This window comes from Epinephelus lanceolatus, chromosome 21 (genome assembly GCF_041903045.1).
Source record: "Epinephelus lanceolatus isolate andai-2023 chromosome 21, ASM4190304v1, whole genome shotgun sequence".
Lineage (NCBI taxonomy): Eukaryota > Metazoa > Chordata > Actinopteri > Perciformes > Serranidae > Epinephelus > Epinephelus lanceolatus.
The window spans coordinates 20,475,402-20,494,162 of NC_135754.1; the positions used below are offsets into that span (position 1 = coordinate 20,475,402).

Genomic DNA, 18,761 nt, shown 5'->3' on the forward strand with positions numbered 1-18,761 from the left:
GTTTTATCCAAAGTATATTTTGCAAAGCAAATTAGAAGTCTATCAAAGTACTTTGCATGGGAGATAGGGTTGTTTCACAATAGTGATGATGTAGCATGGCCGGGGTTGCTAATGTTAGTAGGTTAGTAGGGACAGCATTTGCATTTGTTTCTGTTTCTAGGGTATGCATTCAAAAGGGACGCTAAAGACAGTAGTACACAGTAACTGTAGACTGTGCAGTTTGAACTTCTTTACTTGTCATACTTCCTGACAAAATAATATCTAAGAATGCTATCTTGAACAGCTGCTAAATTGCTAATAAATGCTTAATTTGTGTGCAAGCTAACAAGTAGCTAACAATGACAACTATGAACGTAGATTGTGTTGTAGCATATTTACCCCTGGACATGTCATACACCTAAAAAACTTCCTCTACAGTCAGCACAGTAGTGTGGTGTGAATTACACAAGCTAACATTTGGCTTGGTTTGAGTGTCAGTTTTAAATCAGCACGCCCGTTAGTTAAAAAAACATCCTTTGCCTCCTTCTCAGCATAACAAATTGGAAAAGCAATCATTTTTGGCTAATAAGATAAGCTAATTTGGATCCCTGAGACAGTTTAATCTATATTTGGGAACACTCAATACTGTCTCCCATAGCAAGAAACAAGACACAATACCAGTGAATCCTGAGATAATCTATGATGTCACACAGTTGTAATGTTTAATCGTGGAGGGGAAGACGGAGGGAGACAGAGTGAGAGAAAGTGTGATCATTGCTCCATGAAGTCTATTTTCTAGGTGAGCAGATATCCGTCTTCCAGCCTCTCTGTGGGATTTTTTTTTTCCCTCACAAACCTCCTTGAGAGTCGTACAATAATGTTGCCCTGTCTGGTGAATGTGGGTGTTGTTGTATTTTCCGTATTCTGGCTATTCTAGCTGTGAATGGAGCCGGAAAGGCTTACAGAGATAGACACGTCAACATTTGTGTACTGTACATGCAAACAGGCACACCTCACGGCACATTTCTAATTTGCCCATGTTTTTCAGAACTTCACACCCACTTCCTTTCATGTTTGACTCTGGTTGTTTTCTTGCCTTGCTCTGAAGTCTAATTCTCATCTTTCATGATTTTTCTCTCCTTCCTGCTACCTTCCTCCTCCTCTTCTCCCCGTCCTGGTGGGATGTCTCAAACTGCAGACTGGCAATATGAGGGTAAGATCTATCTCCTCTTTCTTCTTCTGTTAACTGTGTGTTCATCCACTGTGCGGCTTTATTAACCCCCGCTAACCCTGCAGAGATGGTTGCAGGGGGTTACGTCTGTTGTAACTGCTGAAAAAATGGGCATTAGTCTCCCCACACTGTCAAATCTCGCCTCCATCACCTCACCTCCTTTTCAACAGTTCACTGTAATTATATGAATCCTCTGCTCTTTCCCACCCAATCTATCCTCTCACTATAGAGAGAAGAACGAGGATAATAAGATATAGATTAGATCTACCGAGCTTACCCTTTAATTATGTTTAAATATTTATCACTGTTGTACTTGCTGTATTTTTTAAGCCATGGTTTTCATAGGGTTTCTTTTTTGTGTTTGTCTCTCTCTAAAACTGGTGTCTTCCTCATAGATATAGAAACATAGATGTGTCATTGGCTGCTTTATTGTACGCCAGCATCATTGCCAAATTGGAGAGAACAGGATTTGCCTGTAAGCAAATGCAAGTAAATAGAGGAGCTGTGTTTTCCTGGATAAAAGGCACTATAACTATACATTTCTCAACCTATTACAATGACTTATTTTTATAGTCATGGGTTTCTGATCGACGTGTAATGCAGTCGTTTCAGATTTCCTTCATTTTCAGGCTGGTTTTGTGGATTTGGAGCAAAATGTTGTGCCTGGGGCACGTTGTGTATTAATGATACTCATTACCTGGAGAGGTTGGAAAAAGATATACGTACAGTATCTTCCCTGTTCCAAAACCAAAATCAAACCCTGAAAAGTGTAGGGTTAGCTAGCTAGCTACTGAAGATATAGCCTACTGAATGTATACACATGCTGTTTTTGCTTTTTAATGATTATAACAGTGAGAAAAAGACCAACCCTGCTGTACAGGAACCAGTGAAGGGAAGCAGGGAAACTTTGCTGATATTCAACCAGCAGCGTGTCAAGGGACTATATTCAACTTATCTTGCATTTAAACATGCATTATGACAACTTAATAAGGTTTATGTATGTTTTGAAATGAAGTGGAGGAGCCTATAAGTGTTTTGTTTAGTTTGTCTCAGAGGCTTGCGGACTGCGGACTCCGCAGCTCCGCTCAGCTGTCTGCTGCTGCTGCCAGAGAAATGTTCTTCTGCTTCTTCTTGTGTAACCTTGTGTGTATTGGCGGTTAATACAGCATTATCGCCACCTAGTGGATTGGAAGCGCATTACACCTATAATGGGCTTTTATTGGGAAAAATAGCTCAAATGCGACCCCCAGTGGTAAAAGTAGGTATATAATTCAATATATCGGTTCGGTTGGATATTTGGCTTTAAATCAAACCGGTTGGAAAATTTTCAAACCAACACAAGCCTAATCAGGAGTGATGTGGTGGTTCACTTTTACACTGTGATCTGTAGCCTGTAGTTCAGCTTTAGCTTCTAACTATCTTTGTCTTTTTAACCTGTTGTTGCTGCTGAGTCAGTTTGACATCCTGGATATATCCTTCAAACACAGACTGTAGACCCCTCTGTCTGCTTCTCTCTGGAATCACTGTTTCAGTTTTCCAGAAATATGATTTCGTCAGGAGTGTGGGCTCCATGCTTACTCCGACAGCTTGTCGGACCATCACAACATGCTAACTAACACGCTAGGTAGGCTAACATGCGAGCTGGTTGAAAAGTTGTCTACTTTCACATTAATAACATTGTGGACATCTCCAAAAGTATTAACTAAGGAACATAAGCTACGGGGTGGCCTTTTTAAATGAGCAGTGGTGAGAGTTAGAAGCAGGCAGCGTTAGCTAGCTAACACACTAGCTAACACGCTAGCTAACATGCTAGCTAGTTGAAAAGCTGCCTACTTTTACATTAAATGATATTGTATAGGGATGTCTACAAAAGTATTAACTAATGAACATAAGCTACGGGGTGGCCTTTTTAAATGAGCAGTGGTGAAAGTTAGAAGCAGACAGCGTTAGCTAGCTAATACACTAGCTAGTTAAAAAGCTGCCTACTTTCACATTAAATTATATTATTTAGGGACGTCTCCAAAAGTATTAACTAAGGAACATAAGCCACATCCTTGCTTGACAAATATGAGTTTTTATATTTCCTTCTGACATATTGTATCAGTGATTATAGCCTAGCCTAACCATTGAGATTCTACTTTACTGGAGGCATAACTTCTTTTTCTTTTTTTTTTTGCTATAGATCATAAAGCCTTGCATACAAAAATGACTCACTGAATTTGTTGGAGAAATGTTATAGCTACACTGCTTTTTATCCAGGAAAAACTGCTCCCCCTTATTACTGGCATTTGTTTACAGGTAAGTTTTGCCCTCTCCAATATAGCAGCGACATTAATGTATCGCTGTAACGAGCTGACACAGTCAATGTGGTGTCTGCAAATATATGTCTATGGTCTCCCTGTCTATTATTATTCCATCTGATCTCCTTTTTATCTCCTCTTTTTCACTCCCGTCTGCTAACCCCTTACAACTCAGTCCTTTTCTCTGCTCCCTCCCTGTGTTCACCTTCACTCCTTTCAGCCCCTTGTTGTTGCCACTTATAACCACACTCCCTCTGCGTATCCAGCGCTGTGCTGTGCAGGGTCCAATTCGATTTCAAAGAGAGGCACTCTTCACTGACAGAGTGATTGCAGCAGCCACTTATTTTTAAAGGACAAAAAACTTACAAACCATTTTAAGACATTTTCCTTTTAAATACTAACATTTATCAAATGAAGTTATCCATGTGCTTCACAATTGAATTTGAACACTTCATGCTTTTCTATAATAGATATAAAGAAGTGAAACCTTACAAGATAATAGTGTTAACCTTAAATGTACCTTTTCTTTTCCATTTTCTTTCAGAATGTAAACTGTCCCGGTCGGGTCCTCCTGCCACCATTGTTGCCATAGATGAAGAAAGCCCCAACGGTAAAGTATTCAGCTGTTTTGCTTCTTTATTCTGTGCTGGAAAAGTGGATTTAAATAGAGCTCTCTAATTCAAGCTGTGACCAGTAAGCACTTTTGTAAAAAATTCAGTTTTTAAGATAGTCATCACCTCGTACTGTAAACAAACACTGTTAGATGATTTTGACCTTTTCAGCAGATGCTGATTGGCATGGTGTGTAACCTGCACTCATTAATATTCATCAGGCTGGTGCCAACTGTGTCATGGTTGGATCCCTGTCCCAGAAGATAAGACTTTAGGTCATTCAATTTAAACTAACTCACTGTGTATGAGCATGAACAACGACGAGATATGTGTGCTTGCTTGTGTTACTGAATTTTGAATGTGAAGAGAGCCAACAGCCGATTATCTTAGCTTAGCCTGGAAGACTGGAAACAGTGGGATACAGCAAGCCTGGCTCTATCCAAAGGAAACACAACCTGCTCACCAGCACCTCTACTACTCACTAATTAACATGTTTTATTTAGTCACTTTCGGTTAATTTTGCTCGCATTAGCCTGACACCCATTAACCAGTAACTAACTGGTAAGGGAAAAAGAAACACAAAATGACATGAATAAAAGAGGCCTTTCGCTATAGTCCAGAGCTCTGTTGACGCAGCGAGCTTTTTATTTAGAAGTGGTGAAATTTTAATATAATCTGATGTTAATGTCTTGCCTTTCATTTTATTTTTAAGTAGCTACCACATTAACATGCAGAAACATGGTGCCCATTGCCCAACCCCTGGTCTCCACTGGATAGCTCATGTTAGTCTTGGCTGCTCTGTACTGCGCACCACCCAAGTCAGGTGGGAGCTAGCTAGTGGCGCTGCTCATTCCTGCTGATTACTGATGTTAATGCTGGCGGGACGGCGTTGCTGTGGGAAAATGGTGGCCACCCTCTGGTCTACCCAGGCCCCCAGGAAGTGCAGTGTGCTTTAAAGCCAATGTTCCTAGTGGCCAAACAATGGAATTACAACTCCCAGGTCCATCACGTGATGTCATTGGGCCCAGAAAGACTTTTTCCAATTGACTTACATTGGAAAAGAGACATCTGTAAAGCAGCGGATACGAAGCCATAACATTTGGAAAGTGTAGAAGAACTGCAAGAATAAATAATTTTAACCCCGTTCTGTTAAGCGAAGCGCTAAAGAACTGCTAATGGCGCTAACAAGGCTGACAGTGATAACATAGTTAACAATGCTAAAGGGGGTTTGCGGCTTAAAGTTGAGCCACTTACTCACTGGGGCGACATGGGGTAAGACTGGAGGGTTGGCGCAGTGTTTCCACAGAAGCACTGTTGGGTCAGTCCTGATTTCTTGGCAGGAAGTCACTCACACAATACCCTATAAATCCAAAGAAATCTTGTTTTGACACTTGTAACATGTTATTTTGTGAGCTTTAGAGGAGCTGCTAGGCAGATTTGTTTCCTTTGGACAGAGCCAGGCTAACGGTTTCCCTTGTAACCAGTGTTAATGCTAAAGCTAAGCAAGTGCAGCAAATGCTGCAAGAAAGCTAATGAGCGCATTTTCCTAAACACCCAACTATCCCCAGACCTTGATGTTGTGAGTCAAATGGTTGTTTTGCAGATGCATTCTGGAGTTAGAGAGAAATGATAGTATTGGATGCTGGACATTTGTTTGACTACAACTCCTCATTTGAATATTTGAGAAAATAGCTATTTTTCCTTTCTCCTCTCTCCTGCCATCCAAACAAAAATAAGGCTGCCAGAGTTTTCAGACACCTTTTATGTGAACACCAAAGGAAATATCTTCAGCATATTTTTGTCTCCTGAGCTGAAACTGTTTAAGACCTTCTTAGCTAATTAGTGGCTCCTGGTTTGATGGATCTGCCATTTAGACCGTGCAAAGGAATAAAAACAAACACACAATCCCAGAGCCCGCTCACAAGTGTGTTTCAGTGCCGGCTTGTTTGTGTATATGAACATCATTTTTGTGAAGTTCAGAGGAGGTTATTTGTGGAGGGATCACATTTTAATTGAAGAGTTTAATCGTTACTTTCGTCACAAGTAAATTGAGGCTCATGTTGGCTGCGAGGAAGGCCACTAAATCTTTCACTAAGGTGAAATGTACACAGACAAGTCGGTCTGTGTGGTTAAATCGCCCTCTTATCTCCAGCCTATAGATTACTGCTCAGAGACAGAAACCCATCATAATGTTTGCCATGTCTGCTTTTCAACAAAGTTTTAAATTGTGAGGCCTGATTGCTGTAATCCTAACTGACATAAGAAGAGATTAGCATAGCAACACCAGACTGAGAGGAGAGTCGCGCTGACCATCCACACAGCTGGCATGCCTGTATGTGTTGATGTCTTAATGCATCCTATTCAGCTATCTATCCTCCTGTTTTCCATTTTTACCTTGTTCTTAGATATTCTTTTACTGCAAATGCACTCGGACTGGTAATTACATGTAGACTCGCCATCTATATTGGCCGTCATGACAACAAGTTTTATGAGCTATTTACAGCACTTCCAATACGATGTAAACCGCTTTAGGACTCCTCTGGGGTGACTGTGTTTCCTAATTTTTCAGCATAGGTGCAGTGATGCAGCAGGGCTAAGTCAGGAGAATATTTACAGTTTGCATAATCCAGTTAAAATTCACATAGTGCTTAAAGCACTAAAGCATCTGTCATGCAAGACAGCCAATAAGAGCAAATGGAATAGCCGTTGTTTTCATATAAACCTCTTCCAAATGGGTGTTACAAATGCAGAGCATGCGCTCAGTGTAACGGTGTGGTCAAAATGAATTATTTTACTCATCCACACACTGGTAGAAAGTATTTCATCAACAGTGTCAAAGATGTCTTTGTGGGTTATCCTATGTTGGTAAAACATCACATGCACTTCGGCACACCTTTAACCGCCTGGAAAACGTGAGGTCAGGCCCTGGGTGCTACTTTTGTGCTTTTTCTGAGCCAGCTTTGAAGAGAACGGCAGCAGGTTGCATCAGAGGTTGCTAAGCAACTTTAACAAGGTCTGTATTGTAGCCTATTCACCTGAAATCCTGAGAGCAAAGCTGATCTTCTTCCAGGAGCTGTTAATAAGTGTGAAGGACTATCATCTGTGGGACAGAAATAAAGCTCTGACAGTCCTGAATATTTACAGAAGAAGGGAAAGATATCTGTCGGCTGTGATTGGTTGTTTCTCGTCACATGACACGTGGTGCGCGCTGCTATGTTCCAAAAGTTAAATTTAAGTTATCTTGGGGCCCAGCCATTGCACCTTGAAAATAGGCGCTTGGGAATGCGAGCTTGCCACAACGGTGTCACTCTTGCGTTTGAGTGTGCCTGCCATGTGGCTACATTGAAAGCAATGAATTTGAGGGCACAAAAAACGCAGCATTTGTACGGCCCCTAAAGTAGAGCATAAGGGGCCAACCATAACAAGCACTGTATCATAGCCTATTTACCTGAAATCCTGAGTGCAGAGCTCATCTTCTTCCAGACGCTGTTTGTGTGTGGGCATATTGTCCATGGGACAGTTGAAAAGCTCTGACAGTCCTGCACCAAAATGATCTTCTTTTCCATATTTACCACTGACTGATATCTACAGAGGAGATGAAAGATATTTGGTTGTCCCTCGTCCCATGACATGCGGTGTGTGCTGCTCTGTTTCAGAAGTTGAACACGCAAAAAACGCGGCATGTGTACGGACCCGAAGTGAACACGAGAGCTCCACAAGGGGAAATAATACAGATTATCCAGTAGTAGTACATTTCAGTGACTCCAAATATGATATCTCATCATTTAGGTCCCAGGGCAAAAGTTACTTTGCCAGAGAGAGGTGGTGACATTGAAGTAGTACTAGTTAATCTGCAAACTCTATCTCCTAAAGGATTAACTGATGAGATACCATGGCATGTCATGCTATCATGGTTGTAGGGATCTCAAAATTTATAATACATGCCATATTTTATTATTATTTTTTTTATAATACATATATATACTTTATTAATCCCCCTGAGGCGAAATTCAATTTTTTCACTCCGTTGTCATTAACACACAGGTCCGAAAGACACACACACACACACACACACACAAACAGGACCTCTACATGCACTAAGTGGAGAGATGTCAGAGTGAGGGGGCTGCCCTTGGTCAGGCGCCCCGAGCGGTTGGGGGGTTCAGTGCCTTGCTCAAGGGCACCTCAGCAGTGCCCAGGAGGTGAACTGGCACCTCTCCAGCCACAAGTCCACGCTCCATATTTGGTCCAGACGGGGACTTGAACAGGCGACCCTCATGTTCCCAACCCAAGTCCCTATGGACTGAGCTACTGCCGCCCAAATGTATGCAATGTTGAACATTCTGAATGATTTATGAGGCTGATGCATTCATTCATAAGAGCAGCATTTTTTGTAATTAATCTTGTAAATAGCCTTTATTGTGTAAGGAGCCAGAGGTTTCTAAGTTTTTCCTGAGGTTTTTCATGTTCCCTTGTTCGTTTGTTTGTGGGATATGTGTCATATGGTGATCAGGTTGTTGTCAGTTATTGAGAAACACCCACACCGTTTATCCTCTTGAGGGTCACAGGGGTGCTGGAGCCTATTCCGGCTGACATTGGGCAAGATTCAAGGTACACTCTGGACAGGTCGCCAGACTATCGCAGGGCTGACATGTAGAGACAGACAACCATTCACACTCACATTCACACCTATGGACAATTTAGAGTCACCAGTTAACCTATCCCCAATCTGCATCTTTCTTCTATTTCTTCTTTCTATTTAGCTCAATGTTGCAAATAATGGTGTTGAACGACGAACATCCAGGAGGACCGAAACATCAAGTGTTACTAATAAATTGTGAAGCTGAGCAAGAGCAGTCAGCGTAATTTTTTGTTCAAAGACCAAAGTCCTTTCTCAGTCTATAGCTAGCTAGCTGTATACGAAATAAGAAGACAGAAGAGGATGTAGTTTATTAATCAATTCATTTTTCCTCACTGTGCATATACACACAGGCCTGAAATACACACACATATACAAACAGGACCTAAACATGCATTAAATGGAGAGTTGTTGGAGCTGTTGGGTGTTTGGTGCCTTGGTAGAGGCAAACTAGCACCTCTCCAGCTACCAGTCCACATTCCATGCTTGAACCCTACTGGGACTTGAGCTGGTGACCCTCTGGTTCCCAAGCCAAATCCCAATGGACTGTTGCCCCCTATACATCACTCCTCTGACAGTTTCTTTATTGGTGATGCAAAGACACATTACCAACCCAGCTTGTTAAACTTGGTCAGCTTGTGCAGCATCCACAACACCTGCAGGAAATGAAAGTGTGCTTTGCCACGTTTTCATATAGCCTGGATGAGCGTGACCTCTCCTGCACTGTTGCTTTTCATCAGAATGGATGTTTTGAATACAGCTTCATTTGCTTTGCACAAGTAACATTACGTAAATGAAACTAGTTGTGTTCATTCTCCTTTATGCTATGCTAATTACAACCTACAAGGCTACATCCAAGTTATCGCCTACACTACTTAGTTGGATGTTTGTTTGACTGCTGCATAACATTCTCAGCATGATTAAACTGTTCATAAAGTCTGTCTAACATCTGATCATGTGGTCAGTCATAGCTGACTAGTGTATGTAAACATCACCCTCGAAAGGATTCACAACTTAACTGTGCACTCATGTTCTAGTGTCATAGGTTCGCTCTGGTACTGAAAGAATCAGTACTATACCCCTGTTTTTCAATGTGTGTTTGTTCAATTGAAATTACTTACAGCGGGATAAAACCTTTAAAGCTCATTCACCATGGACAGGTGTGATTGGTTTCAGAAATGGGGAGACACAAAAGATCTTCTAAAAGAGAAAAACAAAGTAAAATAAGTGACGTGCGTATTTTTTAGTAATCTAGAAAAAAAACTGTTATGATGAAAGTCGTCATACCGTGCCATCCAAATTCCAAATGCCAAATGTATGGTGCTGTTGTCTCACAGAAAAACACCTGCTGTGTTAAGTGCTGTGTTGTTAATACAGTGACCTCACCTATACTGATATCATTTCTTTTATATAATTCAAGTTTTTATTGGTTTGAAAGGCTCGATACATGACATACATATATTATTTTTGGAGGTGGACTCCAGTACATAACGAAAAATTAACAAATAAGTTTAGAGGAAAAGAGAAGAAAACAAACTCACATGATATGAGTCCATAACAGGTCCTAAGGAGACACTCCTTTCTCCTGACCACCATTTATTCTACTGAGCATACATTCATATGCTACTTCCACATCTGTATGAACACATTCTTTCAATTCCAGGGCCTTTGTTGTCTTCCAGTGTCTTAGAATAACTTGACAGACAGTTATTAGACCCACAATAATAACAGAAAATGCACACTTGGATACGTTTGGTATTTGCGACCGATCCCCCAGTATTTGAATTCTAGCTATTTCAATTTGAATATTGAGTGTAAAAATATATATTAAATGGCAGTGGGAGAGTTTTTTCACTCAAAAAATATTCAGCTGAGTTTTTTGGATTACATTTTTTTAGCCCTGAGTACTGTCTGCAGGTCATACTCTCAGGCTACATGTACAATTTATGCTTATCAGAGGTTTGTGGCTGCTGGTAAGCTTATTGCTGTGAGCACACGTAATACAAACTACTCATGATAGCATTTCAATCAGGAGAGACAGAAGAATGAAGTGAAGGTAATATATAATACAGAATATAAATGTACAGTTTAACAGATGATATGTGCTGATTAAGATTTAACCGAACCAGAGGGAGATATTTTGTGATCAAGGGACATCTCAGCGGCAGCAGGATAAATCCCCCCATGGAGTCCAGACACTGGTGGAGGTGGTGGCTGATGACTCTGAGGCTGATGGCTGATGAGGCAGATGAGGCCGATGAATCCATAAAGGCTAGGTGGTGATAATGAGTGACTGTGCTATTGCTTGATTGTGAATCAGCTGATGACTCAACTTGACCTACCCAGACAATGACACCTAAAGATGGAGAGTGAGCACACATGCAAGGAGTGATTGGCAGGGTGAGAAAGAAACTTACAGTCTGAGCATGAAAATTATTGTCTTTCTGACTGAACTTTTGCTAGAGCTTCATATTGACATCTCTGCTTCCTCATTTTGGCAAATTTGGATTTTAACAGCCATACAGTTAGAGGATATTGTTTAGAGAGATTTAAGTGTGTAAATCAAACTGTAAAAGTGAGGGACACACACACACACAGACACACACACACACACACAGACACACACACACTCTCACAGTGGATATTATGTCCTTGCATCCCCTGTCTTTCCGCTGCAAACCAGTTTGTAAAAGTTTGTTTCCAATTCAACATGCAATAATAAGAGTTCAGCCTTGCAAATTAGTCGAGGAAGCTATGACACTCTACTTTTGTCTGACTGTGTATCTGTGGCAAAAACACACTTTTCAATAGGTTTGGTTGTAAAATGGTATTATCTTTTTAATTGAGTGTTTTGCATTAGAGCAGTGTTAAAACCTCCGGCAGCTACAATGTGTGCTCATATGTGTGCACATACACCCGTGTATACTGTGTGTGTGTGTGTGTGTGTGTGCATATTATTGTCTAACAACAATGTGTGCATCATGTGGCTGGCCCCAATGTCTTCATTGTGTGCACACACTATACATACAAGTGTGTGTTTGTGCCCGTTCATGCAGTAATCTTCCTAACAGGGCTGTCAAAGAATAATTTAGTATTGGAATGGTTTGTATGCATAATGCCATGTATTGCTCTGTGGCTGTGAAATAGTGTTACAGATTTAATAGAAAATCTCGCTTTAGGGTGATTATCTTGGGTTGGTGTGGGCAATAGAGGGAGGGAGAGAGGACTCGAGGACAGAAATGAGGCGGGGGGGAGGGAGAGTAACAAGATACAAGTTAGGGAGTTTTTCTCCTCGTGGAAATGTCATAAAAAGAAGATAATATTGAAACTGGGGGTTTGATTTTAATAATATCAAGTAAAAGGCTGATTAGAATGAGTGGATAGGTGTTGGAGTGGGACTGACGGACACACAAACGCACCTACATGCACAGAGCCACACACACACACTTCAGCAGGGAGCTTAACAATACCAGAATATACACAATAATGCATTAAATTTATCATTTAGCAGATAATAAATGCCAACTAAACACAAAAAAATTGAAGGCAATGGTGTACAATCATCTTCGCTCACTGCTCTAACATTAACATTTAGTGTTCTGCTGTAAATATACTCAGCTTTGCTAATCTAGCATGACCACATATAATGCTGTAGGGGCCCCAGAGCCAAATAAAATAGTTTATTATTCCGTGCATGCATAGAAAAGAATCGCAGCTGCTATTTCTGGGAGCAAATATATCAGCTAAATAGTTGTCCACTGAAGTTGTTTCACAATCTTTAGGCCGTGTTAGGGTTAAGGTCACTTTTGAAATACAAAAAACCCCCAGTGCATTAGTGTTGCCATGATATGCTAATGGAACACGGGCATAAATAAATCCTACATCTGGCTGTGAAGACTGAATTACGATTGTCAAAAGCAACAGTAAGAAAATAGAGTACAAATGCCTGCCTGCACTTTTTCTGGTAAACACACCTGAGGCTTTACTACAGTTTCAGATGTAATGAAAAACATGGCTGCCCTTGGCCATTCCCAAAGAAAAAGACATTCATTGTCAGCATACACTGTAGATATTTTAGGTTTGTTTGGTGGATGTGCCTGGCGAGGTCATCCTTTCATTTGACTGAAGATGAACCTCAGTGTGGATTAGCTGGCAGAATCCTTCGATCTTACAATAGATACAAACAGTCATACATACAGAGGGATCGATTATAGAGTGATGCAAGGATGATGTTCTGTCAAATACAGAGGCTTTGTCAGTGGCCCTTGGCATCATTTTTTGACAAAAACGATACAAACAGCTGTCTCCCAGATGAAACCAACTATAGGACCTTAGCCTAATACTTTCTGCTACACAGATGTTTTACCCAGACTGACCTGGCTGACACACTTTCCACAGGTGATACCACAGTGTCCTTGGTTGTGTTGAGTTCAGACAATAACCTACAGGTTCCAGTTGCAGAACAATCGGCATATTTATTCACACAAGCAAACACAGGTTGAATAAATGTACATTTCTTTATCTTTCATCCAAACCAAACACACAGCTTTCAGCACGTTGCACACTGTCCCGTGCCACAGTGCTCAAAAACCTTTTGCCCTACCAGGGTGAAACACCTGACAGCAACAATGATGTTCTTACCTTTATACACCAATACACAAAACGCCAATTCAGTGCCAACCACTGACATACATAGTAAATACAATTAAAGTCTGCTGAGTGGGAGGACATCTCCACCCCCTTTATGCAGCTGTGTGATCAAATGAAAGACAGGGAGGGAGTGGTGACAGCCAGATAGGTGATTCCAGTGGAGAGGGGCAAAGGAGGAAATGTCTTTTCAAAGGAGGAAATGTCTTTTCAAAGGAGGAAATGTCTTTTCATGTTGCTAATTTTTTACAACAAATAGAACAATGAAACGCATCGGAATCAGTGTGCAAGGTTTCTGTGCATAACGATTTTTATGGATGACAGATTTTAACAAAACACATGTGACAAAAACTGACTCGGTGAACAAAGGTCTTAAGAGACTATGCACAGTGGACACTGTAAATTTTCTGTGAAAACGGACGTTTATTTTGACACAATTCAATTGAGAAGCAGAAATTGACATGCAGTCGCTGAGTGTCCAAAACTGACGCTAGAGGGGTACCCAGAGCCTCACAGTTTAACATGTAGGGCCACTGACAAAGCATTTCTATTTGAAAAGTTGGGAGTGAGAATGTATTGGATTCCATTGACAAAAAGCCAACGGTATTCTTGCATTGGGTTTTGAGTTATTGCAGAAAATAATATGTTTGGCAAACCAAAGCTTATAAACCTGATATATTGTTCAGCAAGATAATTTTCATGAGCAAATGCTACTTTTATGATGTTTTAAAGAGTACATGCAATCGCCAAAACCAAAAAAGCTAATGTAAGTCTATAAACAAACTACACCACGGTCAAATGACTTCAACGTCACCACCACAATGAGACTGCAAAGACGTGTTCGGCATGATGACGTCGAATGTCCTCAACAACCGCTGTGGTCTCATTTAGCCACTTGCTAGTGAACACCTTTTTTAATACACATAAACGTTTAAAAATTCATGTGGAGTATTTATGATTTATTGTACGTTGTGGGACAAAACATGGAAATATCAGACCTTATTTCAGGCATCTAACCAAAAACTTTGAGACAAGGGAACCGGAGGTGCGATAGTGCTAACTCATTTCTGGGTTTCTGGCAACATTATTTGGCTACTTTATTAATTGAAGCTAATTTCCTGTCCTCAAATAATGAATAAATTTTTGTGATGAAACTCCTCCTGACCCGACTGTAAACTGGTATTCCCTCGTTCATCCCCCTCACCAAGAGCCAATGTAGCACATGGATGGTGATTATGTCTCAGTGCATGGCTCATACCTGTCGCCACATCCAGTTAAGCTAATGTCCTGTAAAAATTCTATTAATGCGCAGCCACAATGCTCGTTTTCTCTCTATTTCCCCCTAATATTCTCTTTACTCTTTATTTCTCTCAGCCTTTCTTTCAACCCAATCTTTCTCGCCTCACTTTCTTCCTTTTCCTTTCTCATTTCTCTTGTTCTCTAATTGCTCTTTGTGCTTCTTTCTCTCGGATGGTTCCTTTCTTCTTCTGCTCCCCGTGTTGCTGCGCACACTCGCGGCTCCGTGCCGTTCTGCCTGCATGCTTTAACACATGGGTCAATTTAATCAGGTGCCGCTGAGTGCGATATTCAGTCACACATCCCATGAAGTGAGGTCACTGTGAAAAGAGCCCATTTATATGAGTTGGCCTATGGAATTAAATTAGATACAGTTAGACGAGGTGTAGGCGATATCTGTCTCTTTCCTCTTTGCCTGTTTTTTTACCCATTTTGCGAGACAGCGGCAGAAATCCAGAAGAGAGATAGCCAAATGATGGCAAGGAATGAAACTCCCCTAATGAATTCCATTTTCTATCCCATTTCTCATATAAAGAAACCAATTTCGTTAAATTTCCCCGTTTATTTAACATCAGCGAATCACAGCAAGGCATTTGACACGGTTTCCATGGTAGCACATAAGGCCATGACCCAATTTTATGTCTGGCAGATCAGATATGAGATCGTTCAGTGTGTGTGTGTGTCTGTGTGTTTGTGTTGTCGTGTGTGTGTGCACATGGAGGGAAAGTAGCACACACACACACACACACACACACACACACACACACACACACAAGAAAGCAAACACAATCCCGCTTTCGTCCTCAACTTTTTTCTCTCCCTCTGTCTAAATCTCTGTCTTTATCTCACATTTCCAATTTTCACTCGCTCAACCTATTGCTCTACCTTTGTCTTTCTCTCTCAGACACACACACACACACACACACGAACAGGTGCACTGATCCATTCGCACTAGCATCCATTTAAGGGCAGATGCAGAGTGAAATTCTCCCTACATTTTGTCTCTTTCTCCACTTAAGCCCTATTCACACAGGACCAGTATTACCTGGAGACCTGCGGTAATGTGCAATAATTGCGGGGTCATCTGTGATTTTAATCCCGCTCGAGTCTGACATTTTGGTACTTTGTCGTGTAATAATTCCACAGCAAATGACCTACCATATTTTGCCAAACACAGGTCATAATATTAGTCATGTGGAAATTGGTATCTCTATGATTTGGGGTGATATTAATATTGTTAGCAGTTGTGTTTTGTATATTTCAGTGGTGGATGAAGTACCTGAAAGCCATACCTGAATACAAGTACAGATATCTTACCAGACAATGACTTTGGTGGAACTTTTATCTTAAAGTAACTGTTATTTACTGTATTTACGTATCAAATGTAATGTTATGGTATAAAATGTAATTAAGTATAAAAAGTAAAAGTATAAGTTAATGCTGGAAATATAAAAAAAGAGCGTTTAGAAGTTCTTAACATGTACACCACCTTAAAAATGGAGCATACATTACACTTGAAGTAAATCAAGGTCTTCTTCACAACGTGAAGGATTTGAAGAAAACCTTAGACGATCCAGGGCTGACATACTGCAGTAACGAAGTCACAGCGCAGTTACCTGTCACAAATCCTTCAATCATCTTCAGTCATTACTCACCCTCTCTGCTGTGAGATGCCATTTTCTGCTTCCATCGTGACGTCTATCTCATCATCCAGTGGAATGTAGTTGTTAGCATGAAGCATCTAATCTGACATGCAGTTTGGGGTTGACTTGAAATCCAAACTTTTGTAATTCTCTTTTTATTGGTGTATAAAGGCAATATGAATATATGTAAACAAAATCCACAACCAGCTGAACATGTAGACTTTTTGAGCAAAAGAAAGGGGGATATGTAAAATAAAAAGTTTAATGAGTAATAGAATAAATAAAAATCATACCATAAAATAAGCATAGAGAATAAACGACACATAAATAGCTTGTGCGAACAAGGATGTTGAATCAAGACTTACTACTCCTACTACTGCTTGGGGCAGCTGAGGCTCAGGTAGAGCAGGTCGTCCACCAAATGGAAGATCGGAGCTTCACTCCCCAGCTCCTCCAGTCCACATGTCGAAGCATCCTTGTGCAAGATACTGAACCCCAAATTGCTCCAGATGGCTGTTCCATCGGTAGCCCTTTTTAGATAGGAGTTGTGCAAATATGCAGGAAAGCCCAATCAGTCTTTTTTCAGCATTGGCAGTATAAAAACAAAATCAGGGAGTGTGGCAAAATGCCACCTACCTACTTTTGTTTATACAGAATGTACCTTTTTTGGGGCAATGGTGGGCGTGAGCAAGTAACGAAACATGTAGCTCAGCGTGTGACGTAACCAGTGACGTGGGAGGGAAGCCGCGGCTGGTCAGTCCTTCTCTTGTAAGTCGACCTGTCCTTCACCGTCCCCGTCATCTGACGATTAATGGCCTCTTTGTTTGCGAGGGCAAGGAGGGCGCGCAATTCCTTGTCTCCCCAGTTGCTCATCTTTACAGTGTCTGCCAGTTTGCGTTTCCCTCTTGCTACTAGCTGCTCGCTAATTCCTGCTATCAGCTGTTTCCTGTTTATCCACCACCAGTGGGTTGCACGTGTGGCCTCATCAACAGCTCCTCCCACAAGTCTTCAACAGCCCCTCCTGTTGCGAAAGGCCGCCTCGGTCTGTTTAAATTAAAAGGGTTCCCCCAATATGACTACCCTACCAGGCGGAAAATTGAGCACCTCGGATCAACTCGCCAATCCGCCTCTGTGTATCTAAACACTCGCAGCTTGCCGGCAAAACGGCCCAACATTCATGGAAAATCTGGTAGTGTAAAAGGGGCTGGTGTGTGAAAGTGTGTGAATGGTTACTGAGTAGCAGATGGCACCATATACGGTAGCCTCAGCCACCAGCATGTAAATGTGCGTGTGAATGGGTGAATGTGATGTAGTGTAAAAGAGCCTTGAGTGGTCAGAAGACTAGAAATGGCGCTGTACATGTGCAGTCAATAAACTCAGTAGACATGCGACTGATCACACCACACCGTGTTTCTAGTACTCACTCAGACAAAATCAGGTCAGACTAAAAGCCATTCTCTCCATTATGTAAATATTATATACCAAGTCAATCCATTCATCAATACTCGGTATTTCTTTTTTCAGCCATGTCTTGGTTAGGGATTTCTTATATGCCACCAATAATATTCTTAGCAGATATTTTTCTTATTGCCTCCATTTGAGGTCCTTGAATCTAATCAGGTACATCAGTTCAAAATTAAAGGTTATTTTGGTTAAGAAAACAGTTTCAAGGATACCATGCATTTTAGTCCATAAAGGAGCAATGTTCCCGCATGATCGCCAACAATCCATCGGGTTTGAGAAAGATTTTTCCTGGGTAGGATTTTTAAAGTAATGCAAGACGTTCTTCCAACTAACTTCTGTCCAGAATGGAGAGTTTGTTGTTTTCCATTGTTGTCTAAGTAGGAAATCTAAACTTAACTGCGGCTTTGAGAGCAGTTGTTTGCACTGACCCTTATGTGATTAACCTGTGATCTAACCTGCAAGCTGGGACCAGAGTTGCCAGACCTTTGGATTTTATTTTGTAGTAACACAAAGACTTAGGACTTAGAGATACTGGAGTGAATCTGAAGTGAAATACTTCTACTCCAGTACATAGAAATGTATTGGAGTAGAAGTATATACATTTTATTTAGGAAATGTAGTGGAGTAAAAGTGGACGTTGGTAGAAATAAAAGAACAGACAAATGGACACTCTTACTCTGGTAAATAACTCTGGAACCAACCAGGCTCTACCAGCCCTCAACTTTCTGTCCTTGTGTTCAGATATGTACCTTTTTTTATTGTCTGTTTGTTTGATTGAATGTTTTTTGTTCTATTGAATCACCACTGTGTTAATTTTGCACCAACAAACTCAAGTACAGATAGTCACAAAAAATACTTGTAGCAAAGTATTACTTTGTGACAAAGGCAACTGGCAACTTTGAAGGTGAAACATTGTTTTGCATGTTACTCAATGCATGAGTGGATGTCATG

At 40.9% G+C, this 18,761-nt stretch overlaps 1 protein-coding gene across 2 annotated transcripts in view; it reads left to right on the plus strand.

The window, feature by feature from the left end:
* The window catches only part of pcdh15b (protocadherin-related 15b), a 362,569-nt gene that overhangs the window by 87,378 nt on the left and 256,430 nt on the right, over window positions 1–18,761 (plus strand). Inside the window, exons 3-4 of one of the 2 annotated variants that reach the window (XM_078163507.1) lie at window positions 1,178–1,192; window positions 4,055–4,120. In XM_078163507.1, coding sequence (XP_078019633.1) covers window positions 1,178–1,192; window positions 4,055–4,120 — 81 coding nt within the window. The remainder of the gene's footprint in view (window positions 1–1,177; window positions 1,193–4,054; window positions 4,121–18,761) is intronic. The other variant, XM_078163506.1, reaches the window with a different exon arrangement.